Source organism: Coffea arabica, chromosome 1e (assembly GCF_036785885.1).
Source record: "Coffea arabica cultivar ET-39 chromosome 1e, Coffea Arabica ET-39 HiFi, whole genome shotgun sequence".
In the NCBI taxonomy this organism is placed as follows: domain Eukaryota; kingdom Viridiplantae; phylum Streptophyta; class Magnoliopsida; order Gentianales; family Rubiaceae; genus Coffea; species Coffea arabica.
Window position 1 is genome coordinate 43175328 of NC_092311.1, and position 24318 is coordinate 43199645.

The 24318-nt window shown below is 42.5% G+C and overlaps 3 protein-coding genes and 1 long non-coding RNA gene across 4 annotated transcripts; 1 reads left to right on the forward strand and 3 right to left on the reverse strand.

Moving 5' to 3' along the window:
• Positions 1-3594: 3594 nt before the first annotated feature.
• On the reverse strand, positions 3595-7663 carry LOC140021503 (uncharacterized). Its single transcript, XR_011825335.1, has 3 exons — positions 7526-7663; positions 7326-7391; positions 3595-3856 (listed from the first exon to the last, which is right to left on the reverse strand). It is a non-coding gene; the product is annotated as an uncharacterized lncRNA (long non-coding RNA).
• Positions 7664-8938: 1275 nt separating this feature from the next.
• On the forward strand, positions 8939-10548 carry LOC113694905 (UPF0481 protein At3g47200-like). The gene is made up of 2 exons (XM_027213817.2): positions 8939-9475; positions 9573-10548. The coding sequence occupies exons 1-2, from the start codon at positions 8939-8941 to the stop codon at positions 10434-10436; spliced, it is 1401 nt and encodes a 466-aa protein (XP_027069618.1). The 3' UTR covers positions 10437-10548.
• A 6996-nt stretch (positions 10549-17544) lies between these two features.
• LOC113694911 (uncharacterized) lies at positions 17545-19893 on the reverse strand. The gene is made up of 2 exons (XM_027213830.1): positions 18524-19893; positions 17545-18007 (listed from the first exon to the last, which is right to left on the reverse strand). The coding sequence occupies exons 1-2, from the start codon at positions 19891-19893 to the stop codon at positions 17545-17547; spliced, it is 1833 nt and encodes a 610-aa protein (XP_027069631.1).
• A 582-nt stretch (positions 19894-20475) lies between these two features.
• On the reverse strand, positions 20476-22527 carry LOC113694927 (uncharacterized). Its single transcript, XM_027213850.1, has one exon. The coding sequence runs from the start codon at positions 22525-22527 to the stop codon at positions 20476-20478; it is 2052 nt and encodes a 683-aa protein (XP_027069651.1).
• Positions 22528-24318: the final 1791 nt, after the last annotated feature.

A 24318-nucleotide genomic window follows, 5' to 3' on the forward strand; every position in this document is an offset into this window, starting at 1 on the left:
ACTAATGTAGCATAATCTTTGAAAACTATAGTAAATTTACCCATATATTAAGTTTCATGAGTTTCAAACATATTATGTATCATTTACAATATGGATTTATATGCCGCACATTTTTTTTATCAAACTTACTTTTAATTGGCAAATAGTATGTAAATTATTATAAAATGTCATTTTATAATAATCATAATTTTTTATAGGTGAATGGTATATAAACTGCTAAAATTGCCAATTTATAAATTATCAAATCTTACTACTTTATGGCATATATTAGTTTGATCAACTAAAAAAATTATCGTAATTAAGTGTACGTTGGTTGTTGATTTGAAATTTGCACCCTTGTCACTATTTCGTTATTACTACCACAAGTATTTCTAATCAAAGTAAAACAAAGTCAAATATCTTTTTCTTTTGTATGTAGTATTTATATTTATTAAAAAATTAATGAACCATGATTACATTTCATAATTTCTAATGAAATTAGTAACATTTCCTAAATAAATTGGAATAATTTGTAAAATATGTTATTTTTTTTACCAATATAATTAGGGGTGGCAATCGGGTCCAAATCAGATTGGCGGGTCGGATTGAGACCCAGGTATAATAGAAAACTCGCATACCCGAACCTAACCTGCCAACCCGAACGGGTCAGGATATCTGACCCGAATATGAAAATTTCAGGTTGTCGGGTTGACGGGACGATCCGAATGACCCAAAACTTAATTTTAATTTATTAATTCACCACTGTAATTTCTAATTCGCACAAGACTAATTACATAATCAAGTAATAAAAATTTAAATAAATAATCCCAAACCAAATCTAAAATAAATTAAAAACACCGTAAAAGTGTTTTATTCCAAACGAAATATAAAATAAATTAAAGCAGTATAAAAGTAAAAAATACTATAATACATTATTTGTCCAAATATAATAATTTCAACTTCAAATAAGTTAAATAAATTCATTTAGGATTAAGTGATTAATGCATTTGGAAAAAAAGAATAACTTAGTTTAGTTAGATAAAATAATTTTTAATTCATAAACAGGGTATCGGGTGTATCGGATCACCCACTGTTTGACCCGAATTCGACCCGTTGTCTTTTCGGGTTCGTCGGATTCGACTCGATTTTTATCCGGACCCGCGAAACCTCAATCCGAATCCATTAATTTCGTGTTAGGTTCATATCGTGTTTTTAGGTCGTATCGGAAATTACCACCCCTAAATATAATCAAAAGAAATTTGCACTATTAAAAAGCAAGTGGAAGAAAGGATGATTGCATAAGTATAAATGTGAGCAACTATATACATATCACACCATAAGTCTAGGTTTGATTTGTTCAAAACATAGGTAATTTATTCGTTAGTAGATATAAAATGCATATTATTTTTCTACAAATGGAAAATACAATTTCATATATACTAACCATTAACAGAATATGTAGTTTGAACACGATCAATTGAACTCATATTTTGTTTGTTTAGCTATCATTTATTTTGTTACTTAGGTTGAATATTTACATTTGAATGTTCTATTGATATGGGAACTTCAATTATTCTTAATGAACTTCAATTAAGTGTCAATGACAACAATTGCTAAAATATAGGTTTCTTAAAATTTTTTGAAAAATGACAAAAAAAATTACACTTTTTTGTGAACATATCAAATTGTTAATTCAATTCAAATTAATTTTATAATAAAAAATATTATTCCTCAAACTAGTTGCTTAATCCGTATCTATGCCCGTACTAGTGTCGAATGGATAACTAAAATAGGAAATTGCAACAAAAAAATAATTTTTACAGGAAAGGTGCAAATAAGTAGAACTTTTGCTAATTTTAACCCAAAATTAGAAAAAAAAGGATAGGCTTTTTTGTAGTTTTGAATTCAAAAGTGTTGTGGTTGTGCTAGAATTCTTTATTAAAATTTGAAACGGTTAAGAATTCAAGAGATAAGAAACAAGGTGACTTTTATTAGCCATTAGTTCTAGTTAGAATAGGAAAGGTCGATGCACTAGTAATGCTTGAATTTCTTTATGCCAAAGAATTCATAGTACCTAAAGCTGGTAACTTTTTTCCAGATTCATTGAAGGTATTTATGAGACCCCCACCATTATTGTTTCCTCAGTTACGATAATGGACAAAAAAAGTCGGAACTAGTTCCCACCAACTAATCCAAAATTCCAATTCCCCCGCTGCTCTCTCCCTATTTATTAATCAAGCACAAAAATTAGGTTCAATCTATATTTTTTCCCCTCACCCTATAACGAAGACAATAAATTGAATAGATGAGCTAGCTAGCCAATTAACCACTTTCAGTCTCTGTTTGGTCCGTCATCCTAGCTGCTGCCTCATCCGATGTGCTGTTTGACCCTTGCCTCTAGGATGTTGAAAGTACATCAGACGAAAGTCTCCTCCTCCACCACCACCACTACTACTTGCTTGGGATAAGAATTTGTGAATTATGGATGAGCGGCAAATAAATGATGTAAGTAAATTATGGTGTGAGATTGTATGCTTGTAAAATCTTTTGTATATTTTATTCCCTCTCATAGGCATGTTCTATTATAGGTATTTTTTTATATTCACCATATTTTGTGAATATTTATTGCTAGATTTGCTAAAAGTTATTTCCGTTCTATTTCTTTTGGAAGCAAGGTGAAGCCTCCAATTTCTATGCATCGTACTTGGTCAATAACACGGTGTACATTATTTCAACCAGATTGTACATTTATTAATTATTTATATACATGCTACTTATTGAAGTAAACTATCTCTCTAATATTTCGTGATTATCAGGACAAATTTGTTGAAGTTAGTTATAAACACAATTAACGTAATTAACGATAAATTAGAATCCTTTAACCAATATAGAAACAGGCAAGTAACTAACATCTAACATAATATATATGTTTGTAAACTGATTGTACCTCATATATCACCCCGTGTAAGGTGTTTATAGGTAAATTAGTATTAGTCATAAAAATAAAATCATTAATGCAAGATAATCAGGGCATTTGTGGTATATAGTTGTTTCTCTCTCCAACTCTCCATTTTTTATTGTTTGTATTTTTGAATTGGGTCTACTTTGAGACTGCCTATTTAGTTTTAGGGGAAGTTTGTGGTATTTTTCAAACCACAGGAGAGGGGAGTGAGACTGTCAGAAACTTCAGGGAAGGTATCTGAAATTATCCCAAAAAAAAAGGAAGGTTAAGAAAGAGAATGGGAAAGATATTAGTTGGAAAAGAGAGTTGGAAAGATATTAGTTGGGAAAGAGAGATGGAATGTGTCTCTATCTCTATCCTGCCACATATGCAACCTATGTGGCAAAAAAAGAATTAGAAAGGTAATAAAATTTAAAATTAAGTAACTTTGGGTATATGTTTCAAAAAAAGAGTTAGTTTAGCAATAAACTCCTCGTTTAGGAGTAAAAACTTCTAATGCTCGCAGAAATAAATAAGCGTACGTGCTCCTACAACAGAATGGATGTTACACCGCCATTAATGTGGTAAGGGCATCCACTTGAACAGGAACACAAAAAGCATCCAAACCATGTGCTTGGTTTCAAACTCCAAAACTCATTTCGAAAGCTGCAGAGTTTCGAAAGTTCCTGCTTTATGGAGACAAGCAAAGCACATAAACGCACAGGCACTTGGTTAACAGAGCAAAAAACGAATCGCAGCACTTCATGTCAATGCTTATTTCTTAGAATTTCACCTCCTTACATTGAAATGCAATGCTGGATTTAAAGTTTCGTATGCAACGTGTTCTTCCACCTAAGACCTTAAACATCGGAATTCCAGCCTAATTATAATGAACCTCATTTGCAGCAACTAGATTAATCTGGAAGAAGCAACGGCCTGCAAAGAATCAGAGCATATCATCATAAGGAAAATCAATCATTTGATGCTTACATTGGCTTATGTCGCTATTGCTTGTCCAGGTTCATGCATACAGTTTGAATGTTTAACCACTAACAAAAATAGCAACCTGAGATTTAATATCATTTACCGACCTTTAATAACTGATACTTACGCACCAAACATCTTATATGCATTCACAAATTAATCACATTTAACTTAAACGCCTAGTCTCAAGTCCTTTCCTAGATGTTTCATATGGCTATTAAGCATATTTCACCGGTAGACAATCAAAACTACAACCATTTCCTAGATGTTTCGGTGGACATTTTCAGCCCCAAAATTGCAATTAAATCTTCAAATTCTCAGCCCTGATTTCGCAAGAAAATCTTGACAAACAAAACAAATGAACTATAAATAAATTACAGCAATATAATCAAACGATTTCAAGAGGACATGATGGTTTAATCTCGTCACTGCTATTTTTCATACGCTCTTTGGTTGGCTACCACCGTCGCTAACCCTTTTATTGTGTCTGCATATGGCAGCACCCAAAAACAACCGATCGATGAGAAAGGATAGAGGGAAAGTGTGAACTAAAGATGAAAATATTGAAGTGAGAAAATTTATTCAATTGTAACCAAGAGAAAGTGTGGACAAAAGTGGAAACCTTTGCCTGGGAATTCAATCGTATCATTGGAACTGAGAACTAAGTAAGAATAAGGCAGATGACTTTAAAGAGATGATACCTGAAAGTGTTTCAGGAACCCAAAACCGTTTTCAGAAATTGGTAACTTTTTTACTTAAATATGAACATTTTTTACTTTTAGTATTAGTAAGTTTAATTTAAACATAAGTAAATTTTGTCAAATAATAAGTAAATTAAATTACTCAAAGTGTAAATTTCTATTTCGGACTAAAACTTATCTTTCAGGCATATACTTACTAGTTTTAATTAAAAACTTACTAAAGTTAATATTAATTACTTTAATATAATATTTAAAAAGGTTGCTAAAAAATTTGATCTGTCACTAAAGGTAATAGAAACCTATAATAGCAGGTTTCCCTAATATCGTTACCATAACTATAGGCACTGTAGCATTGTCAAGATCAAATGCTAAACTTCACAAAATGATGAATGGAAACTGATTTATTAGGATTAAATGACAAAATTAGCTAAAATATTAATCAAATGAAAATCAAAACTATAAATTCTTCAAAATTATTAAACCTTCCCTATTTCATCCTAAAATTCACGAAAAATCTGTCCAAAAAACATATTAAAGCATGCCAACAACAATTCAGATTTTGAAGGGACAAAATTGATTGTATTTTCCTAATTGTTATGGGCTTTAGTAACATTAAGCCAAAATTCGAGGGTTAAACATGCAATTTCTGAAATTTGTTGCATGCATGTTACGAAGCTTTCTTATGCTTCTGCAATTTCTTATCCGCAAGGTTCTGCAACTTTCCATACCGCAACTTTCTTTCCATTTCAGCATGCAGACATGTTCACCAACTACCAGGATCTTAACTCTCAATTATCAACTAAATCAAAAGCTACATTTTGTTGCAGGATTAAAGCAAAAATCTGAGCTGACCGTCAAGGACAAAGGGAACTAATCAGCAAAAGAAAAAAAATGCAGCAGGAGCTTTCTCTGCAAAATCACATTTACAAGCTTTCCGTAGCTCTCGGCTATTCATCACCTAAATCTATCGCACAACAATGAACGAAAAGGGAACTACAACATGCCATTTTGATAAGAAAAACAATTCCATCCCTCTAGCATCAAGAACATGAGCTAAACTACCCAACCTGATAAACAAAGTTTCTGAAACAAGAACATACAAGGCAGGAGCAAAGAATCTGGCTTGACTGAGATAGAAAGAGGGAGGCCTCAACAACTCGAGCGGATAAAACACAAAAGAAAGACCAAGGCAACATCAAAACCTTAGGTTTCCTTTTAAAATTCTGGTTTAAGACTTTTTGCGAGAAAATTATTTCAATCAGTACCAACCTACCCCCATTACCGATCACTGGATTGAGAGCAAGAGGAAAGGAAAGAGGATATACAAACGGATACTTATGCATATTTTAATAGAAAATAAGTACAGAATTCATTCATCAAAAATGTTAACGGATACTTATGCATATTTTAATAGAAAATAATTGCGGTAATTTTTATACATATCGAAAATTAATAGAAATAAGAAACAATCAAAGTCTGCTTTATGACTTCTAATTTTTAAAATTTAAGCACCAGCCAACCAGAGACAATATGATAACTAACAATTAATGTGTTTCATTTTTCAAGTGGGAATAAAAAATGAAAGATCAAAAAATATCCAGAGAAAAAGGACAAAACCGTTTTCCAGGAAATGGGTAGTCATTGTCTGCATGGGTAGTCATTGTCTGCAAGTCATTTCTACTTATTTTCATTTCTTAGTATTGAATTGCACCGGCCAAACCCACCGTTGAGGGGGCCTTAACTTCCACGTTTTGCAAAACAGCCACAACAATAAAGGACAAAAAAAATAAAAACAAAGAAAACATCAAGGACCTCTGTTTTGTCGGTTGGAGGAAGAATCAGGACGCAGCAAAATCACAACCTTAGATTCAAGAACTTAAAGCTTAAAAAAAATATATATATATTGGAACACCAGAAATTAAAAAGGCAAAAAAGGCAGAATCAAGCAAAAAAGGAAGATAGGAAAACATCCCTTTATGCAAAATTGAAGAAGGTATATTAATATCTTATCCCTCTCTGCAAAATTTCAAGTTATATTATAAGAAACTGATGAAGCTGCACTCATCCCATCACCACAAACAAGACTGGAAAGAGAGTATTAGTGCTTCTCATCTAAATATGTACATCTGATTAACCCCAACAACAAAAAAAAAAAAGAAAAGCTAGAAAAACCCACAAGACAAAAAGGGGGGGGGGGAACAGAAGAAGAAGAAGAGGAAGAAAGCAGGTACAAGGAAGATGAAATCACTGTCTCTAATATGATTATTTAGTTTCCAACAGAAATAGGCCTATTTTCAGCGAATCCCAAGGGTGATCTTGAGCGCTGTTGTCGACTGACGAGGGTGATTTCTTTAAGAGCTGGTCTCATCTCTGGCTGCTGAAGAGCACAGAGTAGCAATCATAACACACAGATTTCTCTTTGACATTTCACCAAACATCTTATATGCATTCACAAATTAATCACATTTAACTTAAACGCCTAGTCTCAAGTCCTTTCCTAGATGTTTCATATGGCTATAAAGCATATTTTACCGTAGACAATCAAAACTACAACCATTTCCTAGATGTTTCAGTGGACATTTTCAGCCCCAAAATTGCAATAAAATCTTCAAATTCTCAGCCTTGATTTCGCAAGAAAATCTTGACAAACAAAACAAATGAACTATAAATAAATTACAGCAATATAATCAAACGATTTCAAGAGGACATGATGGTCTAACCTCGTCACTGCTATTTTTCATACGCTCTTTGGTTGGCTACCACCGTCGCTACCCCTTTTATTGTGTCTGCATATGGCAGCACCCAAAAACAACCAATCGATGAGAAAGGATAGAGGGAAAGTGGGAACTGAAGATGAAAATTTGAAGTGAGAAAATTTATTCAATTGTAACCAAGAGAAAGTGTGGATCAAAGTGGAAACCTTTGCCTGGGAATTCAATCGTATGTTGGAACTGAGAACTAAGTAATAAGAAGGCAGATGACTTTAAAGAGATGATATCCGAAAGTGTTTCAGGAACCCAAAACTGTTTTCAGAAACTGGTAACTTTTTTACTTAAATATGAACATTTTTTACTTGTAGTATTAGTAAGTTTAATTCAAAAATAAGTAATTTTCGTCAAATAATAAGTAAATTAAATTACTCAAAGTGTAAATTTCTATTTCTGACTAAAACTTATCTTTCAGGCATAAACTTACTAGTTTTAATTAAAAACTTACTAAATTTAATATTAATTATTTTAATATAATATTTAAAAAGTCGCTAAAAAATTGGATCTGTCACTAAAGGTAATAGAAACCTATAATAGCAGATTTTCCTAATATCGTTACCATAACTATAGGCACTGTAGCATTGCCCTTAACTCCTTATAGTTTTATATTTTACTACGTAATCCCCTTGTGATTTAATATTTTATCACATAACTCTCTTATTGTTTTCAAAATATATACATAACCCCCTGTGATTAATTAATAATTTTCAACTTCACAAAGGCGTATTTTTGATATCTTAATTGACTCCATTATGAAATGCAAATTTCGTGACTTTGACACTTTAGTCCAAACTATGAGAGAGAGTTATGTAGACCTTATAAAACTACCTGCGCGAGGGGGGGTTATATCAAAAATCACCGAAACACAAGAGGTAAAGTGTATTTTATTCTTTGAAAAATATAGGTCTGCAAACGCTTTATTTATGTTTGCTGGAAACTATTTTATTACTAGCTTGATTTAGTTGGATATTGCGACTGTGTGAACGCACAGAAAGCTAGCAATGCAAAGGAGGAGGGAGCCCACTGCTATAAATTGCTCCAGCCAGTCCACTCATTATCTTTCCAAGCATAGCACTGTATGGACGCACAGTCATTAAGATGTTCAACCAGGATACTTTTCTGTCTCTAACAAATTTAATTTAGTTGGAATTGTTTAACAAGAATGTGTAAATGGAAACTTCCTATCTCCACCTTCCTGGTTCCTGATTACCGCTTTTTACAGCAAAATTGGAAACCAGTCCGGAAATCAAAAAGACAAGGACGGAAAAGAAACAGAGACGACATATCCTAACTTTGACATGCTTTTTCTTCGTTTTCTGAAGTTTGACATGCTTTTTAAAAGTGAAATAGTACAAAGGATAGCGAATTAAAATAACCTTCAACGTGTTGAATCCCGTGTTTTAATATTGTAGTTACTTTATATGGTGCAACTTTACAGCCAAAAAGCTGCTTTGTGTGCAATAACGTGTATTTATATATGCTACCTTTTTCAACTTTTTGGATTAGAAAAAAAGGGTTGTGCTGCTTTATATAGAACTTCGAATGATGCAGGATTGTCAGCAAAAATGGATCCAAGTCCAGTATTGGATATCGTGAAGAATACCTTCACGGAAGCGAAGAGTTCCAAGTTCACCAATGGCAAAAATAGGTCTGTACAAATAACTCACTCAGTGTTTCCGCTTATCAAAGAAGCAGGTGGCAAGGCTCATGCTGTGATCAGCATTGATCCTGTCAGGCAAGAGCCTCTTCCTTGCAGAAAATGGCCTATCTGCAGGATCCCATTGCACGTTCGCGAAGATAACGAGAAAGCTTATGCTCCCAGATTAGTCTCCATTGGTCCACTTCATCACAAGAGGCCTGGTTTAGAGTTTATGCAAGCTCAAAAGTTGAGACTTTTTGATTCCCTTTTGGAAAGAGGCAGACATCATGGTATTTATGTACTCAATGTTCTCAGTGATGCTATGAAAGAATTGGAAGCAGAAACAAGAGAATGCTATGCAGAGGACTTAACACACATTGACAGTGATAGCTTCACAAAAATGATGCTAGTTGATGGTTGCTTTGTGATAGAGCTCTTGCGCCTCGGTGGAAAAAGTTACCAGGTATAGTCTTAATATCTCCTAGTGTTTTAGGTTCAAGTTTTCACACTCTTGTTCTTTTCCAAGTGGGTTTATATGAAGACAAAAATTTCTTGAACAGGGAAAGCTGGCAGATGATCCCATCTTTGCTACTCGTTGGATGCCATCCAATCTTGGCCTTGATCTCCTGCTGATTGAAAATCAACTTCCTCTATTTGTACTCCAAAGGCTTTTTGATCTTACCAGGTTGGGTGATGAAAAAGATTCTCTCAACAAGCTCGCTCTCCAATTTTTCGAGTCGCTCAGGCCAGGGAAAGATGCCATTACCAGCGAAACAACTGATCATGCAGACAGGAAATACACACATTTACTTGCTCTCTTTCATGCTAGCTTTGCTCCAACTGAAACTTACTGTTCTAATACCCAAGCAAGAAGGTCCTGTACCTATAATACATATAGTGGGAAAGGCTGGATCTACAGCGCTAAATCACTCAGCCTTTGTGGGCTGACATTCAAGAAAAAGTCCGGTAACATGTTAGATTTGGAATTCGAGGACGGAGTGCTGAAGATTTCCCAATTGTTCATTGATGATAACACAGGCATTGTGTTGAGAAATTTGATGGCTCATGAGCAGGGTGATAGAGGTTCTGCACCATATTTTACGTCCCTAGTAGTTTTCCTCGGCAATCTGCTGTGCTCAAGAGATGATGCTAGAGTTCTGATGAAAGCAGGGATCATCAGACAACCAGAGAATGATGAAGAAGAAGTAGTGAATTTTTTCAACAGCCTTGTTAAGCAACTTGTGTTTGACATGGACAGATGCTACCTTCATGAGCTAATTGAAGATGTCAATATTAGCAGTCAATCAGTCTGGGCAAAACTCAGACTACGTTGCCGGCCCATCTTACCTCACCTCAGAATCATAGAGATTGCCTTGTTTACTGTCTCCTTGGCACAAACATTTATCCTCATCAGAAGCTCATAGCTTCTTCCACGTTGAAGGCTGATTTTTTTTTTCTTTTGGTTGGATGTAACATAGTTCCTATCATGTTCTCCAAAGAAAACATTTCTTAATAAACAGAACGTCTTCCTCATAATTTTCCAGTGTTTTGGCTGGACTGAGAGAAATAATTTTGGTTGAATTACTAGTTACCCTTATGGTTTCACATTTTCCTGGTGAGCACCTTATTGTTCAATAATATTCACTTATACCTCCTTGTTATACTAAGCATTTGAGCAAAGGCATAGGTGGTATTTCAGGTGAATATTTTTAGACCGAATAAGGAATAAACCTATTGATCAATCCATAAGTCGGTGATTCTACCGGTAAAATTTCAAAAAAAAAAAGAAAAAAAAACACCGTTGAATTGTCAATTGAACCCCTAATTCAAACATTATTATGAGTTAAATATATTATTTATTATAGATTAAATTACATATAACCTCCGTGTAACGTTTCAAAATATCCAACTCACCTCCTATAATTTTATGTAAAGTAAAAAATTAATAGAAAATAACTTATGTAACATCGTTAGACATTAGTTGAAATACCAATAGTACTCTTACTTAAATATTAAATTAATTGACCACTTAATCACCTTGTATAAAAGTATTGAAAGATTACGTTGATAAATGTAAAAGCCACAAGGAGTAAAGTGGATACTTATATAAATTATAAGAGGGTTATATGGATATTAAGATTTTATAATGCGCGTTTTAAAAGTACATTTGATATAAATGCCGTAACTAATTCATTTTTCAATTTATATAAAATCACAAGAAGGTTACGTGATTATTTTAAAACTTTAGGTAAATTATCCAGCATTGTGTAAAATCACATGGGGATGACAAGCAATTTAACCTTTATTATATTATATAATCACTGAATCAACCGATCAACCCACCTATCAAAACCATTGTTGACCCGTCGACCAATCACCCCATTGGATTAGTGTCCAGACTGAATTTTATAATCATAAAAGACAGAGGTACTTTCTGTCTATTTTTCACCTTAAAAAAAAAAAAGAAAGGGCTTCAAATACTCCGTCCATAGTATAGCTTGTCCCCTCTGTTCCATAGTGTCATTTTTTGCCATCCGTTTCTTTCCTCTCCAAAAGGTGCCTTTTTTTTTTTTTCTCCAAACGATAGCAGAACTTATATTGCAGATAAAATGAACTTACAAAGTTGGAGCAACTGCTCCTACATCATTTCTGGCTAGACTACTGAGCCAAAGAGGGAAAGATTGTTCCCAACTCACTTCACTAACCAAGTTTAAGGCAAACTTTGCCAATGGTGACTAAAATAGTTACCTTCCCTGCCAATAAAGGAAAAATAACATTTCTGGAACTCTTGCTTAAGCTTTTGGATGTCTTCGACTATCGTTCCAATCACTGGATCCCCAGTGCAGTCTTCTTCAATCCTTGCTACAGCCACATTGCAGTCTGATTGTATCCAGATGTTTCTCCAACCTTTTGGCCTTTAACAGGGCAGTTCTAATCGCGGTTGCTTCCTCTATTACTGGTTCAGTACACTTTTTTGCCAGCCCAAGCACACACTAACTTACCACTGTCATCCCTTGCCACAATTCCCCACCCTGCCACTTCCTTCCTTTGGTTGAGGGCTGCTGTATTTATCTTTATCACCCTCCTTTCAGGTGTTGTTCCTCTGATTCCAGCTCCTTGCTTGCTTTCTTCTTCATCTTGTTCGTGATCCTCCCCTATACTCCTGCCATTCATATGTTGCCTTTTGTGCTGTCAAGCCGGACATTTCCTTACCTTTTTAAATTGCATTTGATTCCTGGATTTCCATATCTGCCACAGGATATTTACAGTTAATGCACTATGTTGCTCGCCATCCTCTCTTCCCTTTGCCTCCATCAAAGTGGTCCACCATAACCAGAAATTCTGCCTAAAGGAAAGCAAACCATCCCACTTAATTGGTGCAGCCTTCCATATCCATTCAGCATGTTGGCAGAAAAACATCATGTGCTCCAAAGTTTCTGTTGCCTCCCCACAGCATGGACATTTATCCTCCCCTTTCCTTGTTCTGGTTCTACTGATTTCATTAACAGGCAAGACTCTATGTAGACATTGAGGTATTTTAGCTGGAATCTTTTCCTTTGTTTCTTTATTTCATTTTCAGGAACAATTTCTCTCCATGCACATGCGTGAAAAAACACTTCTGCAAAAGTTTCTAAAACTTCAGTCTCGTTGATTATGTATTCACTCCCTTAATCATTCTTTTTCAGCAAATAAAACCCATTAGGCTTGAACCCTCTCTTTTGATGTTACATTTCATTATTGCCCCGTAAGCCTCATATTATTTCGTTCAACAAAAAGTTGACCGATTTCGGATTTTTCTTTTCCATTTTCTTACGGGAATTTTTTAGGGATTACAAATTTATAGCAGTGATTCCAAAAAGAGATTTTTTTTTTAATTCTTGTCTAGCTGTTAATGATAAACTAAAGGAAAGCAGTTTGAAGCAAATGTCATGGATAACTGCCCCATACTTTGGATTAAAGTTTCAACGTGATAAATGTTATCCTAAATTTATGAGATGGTAATACGAAAAAGGATGAACTACAAGAGGCTTAAGTATGATTTACCCAAAAAAGAAAAATTAGGGTCCTCAGGAATGATAATGTCAGCAAATATCAGCCAGAACTATTTTTTTCAAGCAAAGTCCATCAATCGGAAAATTGGTTCAAGCTTTGAAATATCAGCAGATTCTTTTAGTATGTTTAATGTTATCTTTCTAATACATTGGGTAGCTCTTTATGATCGTATAATCCTTCCTATTACATCAAGAATCATGGGGAAACATGTTCATTTCTCGACAAGGAAAAGAATGGGAGGTGGAATGCTCCTGTCCCTTTTCTCCATGATAGCGACAGCAATTGTAGAGGGTAAATGACGTAGTCTGGCTATAAGTGAAGGAAATTCAGATGATCCAGAAGCAGTGTTGGACATGCCAGCACTCTGGCTTCTTCCACAATATTTCCTGCTCGGCTTCTGTGAAGCTTTGAGTGTAGCTGTACAAAATGAGTTCTACTATTCTGAGCTTCCCAGTAGCATTTCAAGTGTGGCTTCCACTTTGTTCACACTTGGGATGTCTGTGGCAAGTTTGGTTGCATGTTTTCTTATGAACACCATTGATGAATTCGCAAAACGAGGAGGAAACGAAAGTTAGATTTCAATCAATGTCAATAAAGGTCATTATGATTATTACTACTGCAGTCTCGCTGGCTTAAGTATATATGCTTAACGTGATTTATTTCCTCATTTGCTGTAAGGCTAATGGTCCAAGCAAAGAAGATAACTAAAAGATGACTCTTCATGTACAGGATGAACAGAATTGATGGTGTTTCACTACTGTAGTATTAGGTTCATAAACCTGCGGATGGCTGTAAATCAGAAGATGAATTGATCTGGATGTTTTCATCAAGTTTACAAAAGCTATATTGATGTTTGAAGAGGTGATTTTTGGCGGGTAATTAGTCCAACCGAAATCAGCTCTCTTGTTGAGGTGGTGAGGTGGACTCGATTATCTCACCTCGGGTGGAATGAAGTGAGGTTGCACGTTCAAAGTGGATGGCGGGGCTTCTCCCCTGGTATCACTCCGACGATCAAGTTAGTATGAGAACGAGAAAGATAGTAGAATATGAGAATGAACAGTGTGCTTACTTGTTAGGAGTACATGAGGGGTATTTATAGAGTGAGAGTGGAGGGCAGGACGGGGGTCTTATGCCGGTGGGACCCATGCCCTGCCATTACGGCTCTACTCCCTGTCAGGTGGCCTGACTCTGACACTGTAGCCTTCTGGGTATGATGACGGAGAGTATTGTGCAGGTGCCATTAAGTGCCTCCAGTGCTTTTCAGATAAAAACTGGTCCCGGGTGATGTCAGGTGGCTTGACCTCGTCAGCGTGCAACTGAGGTGGAGGTGCCGAGGTCACCTACACGGTAGACTAGGGATCCGGCCGAGCTCAGGGGATATGCCCAAGACACGGATGAGCTCCGATGAGGGACGAGGTGGGTTCACCTCGGAATTGCGGGGTTGCCGAGGTGAGCATCCTCAATAAGCCCCCCAAGCCTCGGGAGCTCCGGGCTAGGGAGGTACCGAGGCTTCTTTGTGCCGAAGTCGTCAAGAGTCGGGGTCCCGAAACTGCTCCGGAAGATGCGGGGACGAGACACGTGGGCGAGTCAGTTGACAGGACGTGGTCACTGGTAACCGTCGCGTCGTGAAGTAGTGGGACGTTTCGTGCAGAGGGTGTCAGTTGAAAGGACGGGGCATTAATGAAGAGAGAGGGAAGCACGTCTTTTCAAATTCGAACGTGGCTGCCTTTTCGCCTTCTTGCCGCCTCTTCGGATTCTCGCCGAATCCCTATAAATAGGGGGTCCTTTTCACCGCATGGCCCCTCACTTTATCTTTCAGCCTTCGACTTGTAAAATTCTCGAGTGTTGCCGAGGTGAGTCCAGCTCTGCCAGGCGAAATCACAGCCGAAGCCATCCACTTCGTCAGATTCCGTAGTCAACAGTAAGTATTTCTATTTTCATCTCATCATTCACATATGGCCAAAACGGCTAAAATCCATAAGGAGACCGTGAAACCGAGCTACCAGGCCGAGGTGGTGCCTGACACTTCGGAAAAAGCGACTTCATCCAGCTCTGGGGGATCGACGTCCGGTGCTGCGGAGGGTTCAACCGAGGTGGAGATCGCCGAGGCAGCCTCGGTGTCAGAGTCGTCCGAGATGAGTGAAGCTGGTTCCGAGGTTGTCTTCAATAACGAGCACGGAGCTCAGATACCCCATGATGAGGGAGTACTGGAGCCAGTAGCTCCGAAAAACGCGGCCAAGATTGACTTCGGCAAGATGCCGAAGTTCAGAAGTCGAGTGGGGGAAGACAGGGCTCAGAAGGTGATAAGAAAGTACCCTTTCAGACCGGGGTACATCATCACCTCGCCCGGACCAGATGACTCAGCCGAGAAGCCCCCCATGGGGACGGTGGCAGTCTACATCCAGCAACTGGAAGCCGGGCTGAGGATGCCGACGTCGAGGTTCTTCAGGGACACACTTCGTCACTTCGGTATGAGGATTACTCAGCTCGTCCCAAACGCGGTCCGCATTCTCGTAGGTTTCGAGATGCTGTGCCGACATCAAGAAGTGACTCCAACTGTGGATCTATTCCGCCGATGCTACACCTCCAAGGCGCATGGGACAGACAAGGGGTGGTTCTACGTCTGCAACCGGAACAACACCATCCCGAAGCTAGTCATCGGCGCCCCCACTTCAATAAAAAATTGGAAGCGTGACTTCATCTTCGTCTCGGCCGTGGACTTCCCACGGGGTTTTTGGTGGAGGCCCATCAAATCGAAGGCCGACGCCTCCGCGGGGGATCTCGAAGAGGAGTCTTTCCAGAAATTGATGGGGTCCGGACTTCGGATCTTCAGCTGGGACCACCCCGAGGCCGTGCTGGTCGATGGGGGAATTAGCCGAGCTCTACTGCCTCCCAACAAGACTCCCTTCTTTTCCATTAAACTTAAGAAACCCTGTAATTTTTCTTTCATTGCTTTCCTTTTACTTCGGCTAAGGCATATGATAATATTTGCTTCTTGTGCAGTGACTAAGTTGTCGGACATTATCACGTCGAGCTCAGGTGCCGAGGTGGCAAAGAGGTCGAAAAGGAAGAGCTCGGACGAGACATCGGCGCCTCCGCCCAAGAAGAAATCACAAGGGCAATCTTCTAAGACCTCGGCGGAGAAGACCACCCCCACCACGGCAGACCAGAGCAGCTCGGCTACTGCGGCCACAGGGTCCACTTCTTCAGTTCCGGAAGGGGTGCCATTAGGGGTGACCACGGCACTTCCACCTCCACACGGCCGAGACAAACAGTTGAAGGCTCCAGTCAACGCGGTGACGGCGTCTTCACTATGGAACCGTTACCAATGCCCCCCAATGTTTTCTGGGGAAGATAAATCTCACCCCGGTGAGCATTGGTGTCCGGACTGGTCGCTCAAGGTTAACGACCGATGCAGCCATCCTCGGGTCGCACAATACCTGGTGATGCAGTCCACCTTGCCGAGGGACTTGGCGTTCACAAGGAAGCTGACTCCGGCCGAGATGCTCCAAAGCGTCATGGTGACCACGGCCTCCAACACCGCCTTTGTGGCCGAGATGGCACATCGGTATTGTGAACTGCTCGAGGAGCAGGACACCGGCAAAATACAAGATCAGATTGCCAAGCTAAAGAAAAAGCTGGTTGTGTCTGATTCCGAGAAGTCCGAGCTTCAGAGACGCCTTCAAGAAGCCGAGACTAAGGAGGAGGAGGCCGAGGCCACTGCCAACAGCCTGAGGTCGGCTCTGGAAGAAGAGCAGAAGAGGTCAGAGGAAGCGAAGAAGGCCCACGAGCAGGCTCTCGAGAGTGCGAGGACCTCGGCTGTAGAAGATTTCCGGAGGTCCGAGACCTTCATTGGGGATCTCGGCCAGCTGACAAGGCCGAACTTCATGCTTGGCTTCACGTCGGCTATAGATGAGGCCGCAGCTCATCTACCCTCTGAGGCTTTGGAGTCTTTGAGGAACAGTGCCAACTATAACGAGGACTCCAAGGAACTGTGTGATCGGATGGCCGAGGGCATCCAAGCCGGAAGGAACTTGGCCGAAATCCAAGATGAGTTCAACAAATGGCTAGCTGAGCTCGACGAGGTCTTTGAGGAGGAAGGAGGAGAAGAAGTTGGGGGCAACGTCGGCGAGGAGGGTGCCGAAGAGCAAGGAGGAGGAGGAGGAGATGCTCACCCCGGCGGGGAAGAAGCCGGGGAGGCAACTGGCCAAGAGGGAGCCGAGGCGGAAGCTTAGCTCATAGGGCTTTAAATGTAAATTCGAGGTGGGGAGATTATTAGAATACTCCTGACCTCGGTCTTTTATATTCTTCTTGTAATGCCTTTTCTTTATTGAATGAAAGATTTATTTCTTCTCACTTCGACTCCTTTGATTTCTTGCTTCGTCCCCTATTTGTCCCCCTTATTTTTGAATAGCGGATGTGTAGCATCTTGGTATTGAAAAATAACTAAGCGGCTGAAGTGATAACTTAGTAAAATTTTCAAGCATAATACAGTCTGAGGTTCTCGGCGTGCCAAGTCCTCGGCACTAGAGTGCCATCTCGGTAACTTAGTTTACAATACCCACTTAGACTAGATTCCACAACTCGGTAAAGCCCTTCCCATTTCGGGCCTAATTTCCCTTGTAGTTCAGCTCTGCTGACCGAGTTTTTTCTAAGCACCAAGTCTCCTGGCAGGAATCGCCGATACTTGACGCGGGCATTGTAGTAGTGTGTCAGGGTGTTCTTGTAGGAAGCTGTCCGAGCTGAGGCAAGGTCTCTTTTCTCGTCAATGTGGTCGAGATCTAGCTGCCTCTCCTCTCCGTTCACCTCGGCTACATAGGCTGTTAGCCGAGGACTGGGTGTGAGGAGCTCCGCAGGGATGACAGCCTCGGTTCCATAGGTCAAGGAGAAGGGGGTCTCTTGCGTGGATGACCTCGGCGTGGTCCGATATGACCACAGAACACTGGGGAGTTACTCCACCCAAGATGATCCAGCTCGGTGTAGTCGGGTCTTGAGGCCATGCAAGAGAGTGCGGTTGAAATTTTCTGCCTGACCATTGGCCTGAGGGTGGCCTACCGAAGTGAAATGTTGTTTGATGCCAAGGTTCTGGCACCAAGCCTTGAATGGGTTCTCGGCAAACTGTCTCCCATTGTCCGAGATAATGATCTGGGGTACGCCGAAGCGGCAAATAATGCATTTCCAAAAGAATTTTTGAATGGCCAGCCCTGTGATGGTCCGTAGAGGCTCGGCCTCAACCCACTTAGTGAAATAATCCACAGCGGTTACCAGGAAGGTATAGCCCCCGACCGCTTTAGGGAAAGGACCGATGATGTCTGTCCCCCATTGCTCAAACGGCCAGGGTGAGGTGATTGGAACAATGAAGTTAGAGGGTTGGTGAAACTCAGGGGCGTGGACTTGGCAGGACGGGCAGCTGAGAACAAGATTTTGAGCGTCCTGTCGAACGGAAGGCCAGAAGTACCCAAGAAGTAAGGTCTTTCTGGCTAACATCCTATGGCCGACGTGAGCCCCACATAGGCGTTCATGTATCTCACGGAGGACCTGGCGTCCTGCCTTGGGCGTGACGTATCTCAGCCATGGGCCAAGGTATGAGCGTTTATACAGTTCTCCATCGCGGAGCGCGTATCGAGCAGATTTGCGTTGTATCTTTCTCGCCTCGGCTCGGTTCTCGGGGAGGACTCCCTGTCCTAAGAAAAGGATGAACGGGCTCATCCATGTTTCTCCCGTGTTCACAGGGCAGGCTACCTCTTCCATGTATCCCAGCTCGCTCAACACTTCCACCAAAATGGTCTTGTTGAGGTCAGAGAATGAGGTGGAAGCCAACCCGGATAAGGCGTCGGCCCGCCTATTCTGGGAGCGGGGGATTCTCTGAATTTCGAAAGATTCGAAGTATGCGATGAGTTGGTGGACTTTGGATAGATACCGTTGCATGGTTTCGTCCTTGGCCTCATACTCACCATGGACTTGGCAGACTACGAGTTGGGAGTCGCTGCGGACGTAGATCCGCTGTGCACCAAGCCTGCGGGCTAGTTGGAGCCCCGCGATCAAGGCCTCATACTCGGCCTCATTGTTGGTGGCCAGGAAGTCAAAGCGGAGGGCGTACGAGCACACTTCACCCTGGGGGCCCTCCAGGAGCAGTCCTGCTCCACTGCCATCTCCATTAGAGGATCCGTCCACATACAATGTCCACAGGTGTGGGGTGGACACTTCGGCAATGGCGGAGGTGGATTCTCGACCTTCCGTGAAGGTGAGCTCGGCCAAGAAATCAGCTAAGCCTTGAGCTTTTATGGCGGTACGCGGCTCATACGACAGGTCGTACTCCCCCAACTCAACGGCCCACTTAGTGAGGCGCCCGGAGGCATCGGGCCGCACCAGTATCTGTCGGAGGGGCTGGTCGGTCCTGACGGAGATGGGATGAGCTAAGAAATAGGGTTTCAGCCGTCGGGCGGCGTGGACTAGTCCTAGCACAAGTTTTTCCACTTGAGTGTATCGAGTCTCCGGCCCACGGAGAGCTCGGCTGACATAGTAGACTGGCACTTGAGTGCCCTCATCCCGGATGAGCACAGCGCTGACAGCCTCGTCCGCTGCGGAGAGGTAGAGGTACAGCTTCTCCTCGAGCCGAGGTGAAGCGAGGGTGGGTAGGTAGTGCAGGTATTGCTTCAGCCTGTCGAAAGCAGCCTGACACTCCTCAGTCCAGGAGAACTGATCGGCCTTCTTAAGCACCTTGAAAAAGGGCAAAGCTTTTTCTGCGGACTGGGATAGGAAGCGGTTCAGTGCAGCCAGGCGTCCATTCAGCCTCTGGACTTCCCGGAGGTTCCGAGGTGGGGACATGTCCTGGATGGCCTTGAATTTGTCGGGGTTAGCTTCAATTCCCCGGCGGGAAATCAGATACCCCAAAAATTTTCCCGAGGTGACACCACTTGAGATTTAACTTCTTGGGATTTAACTTCATCCTTGAGTCCCGCAGAACGCCGAAGACCTCCTTGACATCTGATAAGCTAGCCGAAGTGATTAAACTTTTGACTAGGATATCGTCCACATAGGCTTCCACGTTTCGCCCGATCTGATCCTTGAAGATGCGGTTGATCAACCTTTGATAGGTTGCCCTGGCATTTTTTAGCCCAAACGGCATGGTGGTATAGCAGTAGACACCTTGGTCGGTGTAGAATGCCGTTTTCTCTTGGTCCTCCTCACTCATTCCTATTTGGTGATACCCCTTGAAGGCATCTAGGAAGCAGAGGACTTCATGTCCCATTGCTGAGTCGACGAGGGCGTCTATCCTCGGCAGGAGGTAGCAATCTTTGGGGCAGGCCTTGTTAAGGTCGGTGAAGTCGACGCACATCCTCCATCCACTGGTATCCTTTTTGACCATAACAGGGTTGGACAGCCAGGTGGGTTACTGGACCTCATGAATCATCTTGGCAGGCAAGAGCTTGTCGACCTCATCCGATATGGCCTTGCTACGTTCGGGGCCGAAGTGCCTTCGTTTCTGTCGCACAGGTCCGCCTGTGGGTTAACGTTGAGTTGATGAATCATGAGCTCGAGTGGCACTCCGACCACTTCATCTGCGGACCACGCGAAGACGTCTCGGTGGTCCTTGATCAGGGAGATCATTTCTTCTTTCAGGGGTGAGGGGAGTCCGGCCCCTACTTGGATCACTTGGTCAGGTTTCGCTTCATCCAAGACCACTTGTTCCACCTCATCCCCAGGCTCAAGCCTGTTGGGCTCTCCTGCCTTCTGAGGGTCGATGCAGTCTATGGAGAGGACCGCTGGCCTCTTTTCTTCTGACTTCGGCGAGGGCCGGGGTGTGACTGCTGCTTGAATGGTGGCGAGGTAGCATTCCCGGGCGGCACCCACGTTGCTGCTCACCTCGGCCACCCCCTCAGGTGTTGGGAATTTAAAACTCAGGTGGTAGGTGGAGTATACGGCTCTCAAGGCGTTGATCGTGGGCCGGCCTATCAGCATGTTGTAGGGAGAGTCTGCTTTGACCACCGCAAAACTGACAGGCACATTTCGGCAGCATGGATGTCGCCCGATTGTTACCATCAGGGTCACCATGCCCTCCGGATGGACGACGTGTCCCCCGAATCCAACGAGGGGAGTTCTGACAGGAGTGAGTTGCTCCTTGGTCAGTTTCAAACTCTCGAAAGTTCGGTAGTACAAGACGTCCACCGAGCTTCCGGGGTCAACATAGACCTTTTTGACTATGTAGTTATTGGTGAGGACTTCAATCACAAGAGATTCGTAATTGCTGGAGGCCGCAGGAACTGGGTCAGTGGGACCATAGGTGATGACCTCGGACAGCCGAGAGCTCGGCTCGGCCACCTCCATCCCGGCCTGGCGGTAGGTCCGCTTCCGGGAGTTCTGGCTGTCTCCTCCCGTTGGTCCTCCCGCGATGGTGTTTATCACCCCGACGATGTTGGGGCCGTAGCCCGGTGATCCATCGCGTGGAGGCGGCTTGTCCTCCTTACGATTTTCGGGACCTCGGCAAAGCATGTTCGTGTCCCGCCGGTCGTCTCGGCGGGGGCCCCGGTTCTCCCGGTGGGAGACTCTTCGGTTGAAGCCTCCATCCTTGCGGACGAATTGCTTCAGGTATCCCTGTCGGATCAAATTCTCGATCTCTCGCTTCAGATCATTGCAGTCTTCCGTCTCGTGCCCAACGTCCCGGTGGTAGGCGCAGTAGAGGTTTGAGTTTCTCTTATCTCTCCTCCTCGGAATTTCAGGTGGGTTTCGGCCGATGTGATTCTGCCTCATCACAGTCAGGACATGAGTACGGCTGGAGTTGAGTGGTGTAAGCTCGGCGTCCGAGGTGGACGACCTGCCTTTGACGATCCAATCAAAGACACTTCGGCGGTCTCGGAACTGACCCGACGATCCGCTGGGGCCTTGTTCGGCCCGGCCGGCATCCTTTTTCCTCCGGGAATCTTGCCCGGTACGAGTGGCTTGAGCCTCTCGCTTCATGCGGTTTAGATCTTCACTTCGGATTCCCTGATCTACTCGATCCCAGAGTTCCCGAAGTGTGCGGGGGTAATCCCGGTGTATCTCAGTATTGAAGATTCCCGCGATCAGCCCATTGGTGAAGGCAGCTATGGTTACCTGCTCATGCTGATCAGGTATCTGCACGTTTTCCTCATTGAACCTCTGCACGTAGGAGCGCAGTGACTCGCCGGGGGCTTGCTGCAGGTTCAAGAGGTAGGCCGAAGTCTTCGTGATCGGACGAGATGATACAAAGCGGTGGATGAACCGATCTATCAACTCATCTAGTGAGGCAATGCTCCTCGGTTCTAAACTCCAGAACCACTTTCGGGCCGTGCCCTGTAGGAAGATGGGGAAAGCTCGGCAAATTACTGCGTCGGGGACGCAATAGAGCCGAAATGCAGAAAGGAAGGTGCGGAGGTGATCCTCGGGGTCACCTCGGCCATCGTAGGAACGTAGGGCGGGAAGTTTGAAATTTGGGGGGACCATCTCCCTATTGATGTCATCCGTGAAGGGCGGTGCTCTCAGGTATTCGGCTGCTAAGCCTCCGGGACGCCGAGGTGGGTCCTCAGCTCGTTTTCCCAGAAGACACCGGGAAAATGTCCGGGAAGATTTTAGAGGTCGCCTTGGAAGAGGCGCGCCTGGAAGTGCTCCGAGAGAGGTGCCCCTCATCGGAATCTTCGCCGGAAGACACTTCAGGGGATTTCGTCGGTCTCCTCTTGGAGGATTCAGCCTTCTCCTTCCCCTGTCTCTTGAAGTACCTCCCCAGTTCCTCGAAGATGTTTGGGTTATCAGCCACGAACTCGGCCATCTTGGCGATGACATCTTCGTTGTTGGGCTGGGTCCTTGGGGACCCTTGTTCTTCAGAAATATGATCTTGCTGGGCTCCTGATGCCTGCCCAGCCCCAGTTGAGGGAACTCTTCCACTCCTGGAGCGCGTGGATCTCATTTTAACGGTAATCTCGTTCCCACAGACGGCGCCAGTTGAAGAGGTGATTTTTGGCGGGTAATTAGTCCAACCGAAATCAGCTCTCTTGTTGAGGTGGTGAGGTGGACTCGATTATCTCACCTCGGGTGGAATGAAGTGAGGTTGCACGTTCAAAGTGGATGGCGGGGCTTCTCCCCTGGTATCACTCCGACGATTAAGTTAGTATGAGAACGAGAAAGATAGTAGAATATGAGAATGAACAGTGTGCTTACTTGTTAGGAGTACATGAGGGGTATTTATAGAGTGAGAGTGGAGGGCAGGACAGGGGTCTTATGCCGGTGGGACCCATGCCTTGCCATTACGGCTCTGCTCCCTGTCAGGTGGCCTGACTCTGACACTGTAGCCTTCTGGGTATGATGACGGAGAGTATTGTGCAGGTGCCATTAAGTGCCTCCAGTGCTTTTCAGATAAAGCACTGGTCCCGGGTGATGTCAGGTGGCTTGACCTCGTCAGCGTGCAGCTGAGGTGGAGGTGCCGAGGTCACCTACACGGTAGACTAGGGATCCGGCCGAGCTCAGGAGATATGCCCAAGACACGGATGAGCTCCGATGAGGGACGAGGTGGGTTCGCCTCGGAATTGCGGGGTTGCCGAGGTGAGCATCCTCAATGTTAAAATGACAAAACAATTGTTGCTGTATGAGAAGAAGGATGAAAGAATTCATTGTACATGCACATAAACTAGCACTTCATATTTGACCGCAAAAGTGGTGTGGTAAATTGTTTAAATCTAGCTCAGCTGGTAGAACATCAACCCTGTTGCAATGGAAGTATGGCTGGGAGTTGTACTTGAACTGTTGAACCAGCACAGAAAGACAAAATTGAAAATATCAAATGTGTAGAGTTCATATTATTTTATCTGGTGGATGTTGAGAACCATCAATTGCAAAAGCAAATAAAAAATTCTACGGACAACTCAGCCAGGTTCAAAAGAATGTCAAAGAGTAACATACAAAAGTTCAAAACTTAAAAATAAGTTCGCTCCTCTACATAATCAATTTTTCATAGACTGGTTCTGTCTAGTTACCTACCGTCAAACATTTTAGATCCAGTCCCTTTTTATTCTCAATCCTGATGTGTATATCAGGAAATAGAAGGGAAGATGTTTGCTAAGTTTCTTTCCTTCTTTTGCTGTTTTTGACAATCTCAGCTGATCGGTAATGCAAATTAGTGTTTATTATTTTCCTTCATTTATTCCTTCATTGATACATGTCTCAGATATGGCCTATAGAAGGCCTAAAATGTGCCGCTTCTTAGAAAAACAGCAACACACAAGTATAACATGTTTAAATTGT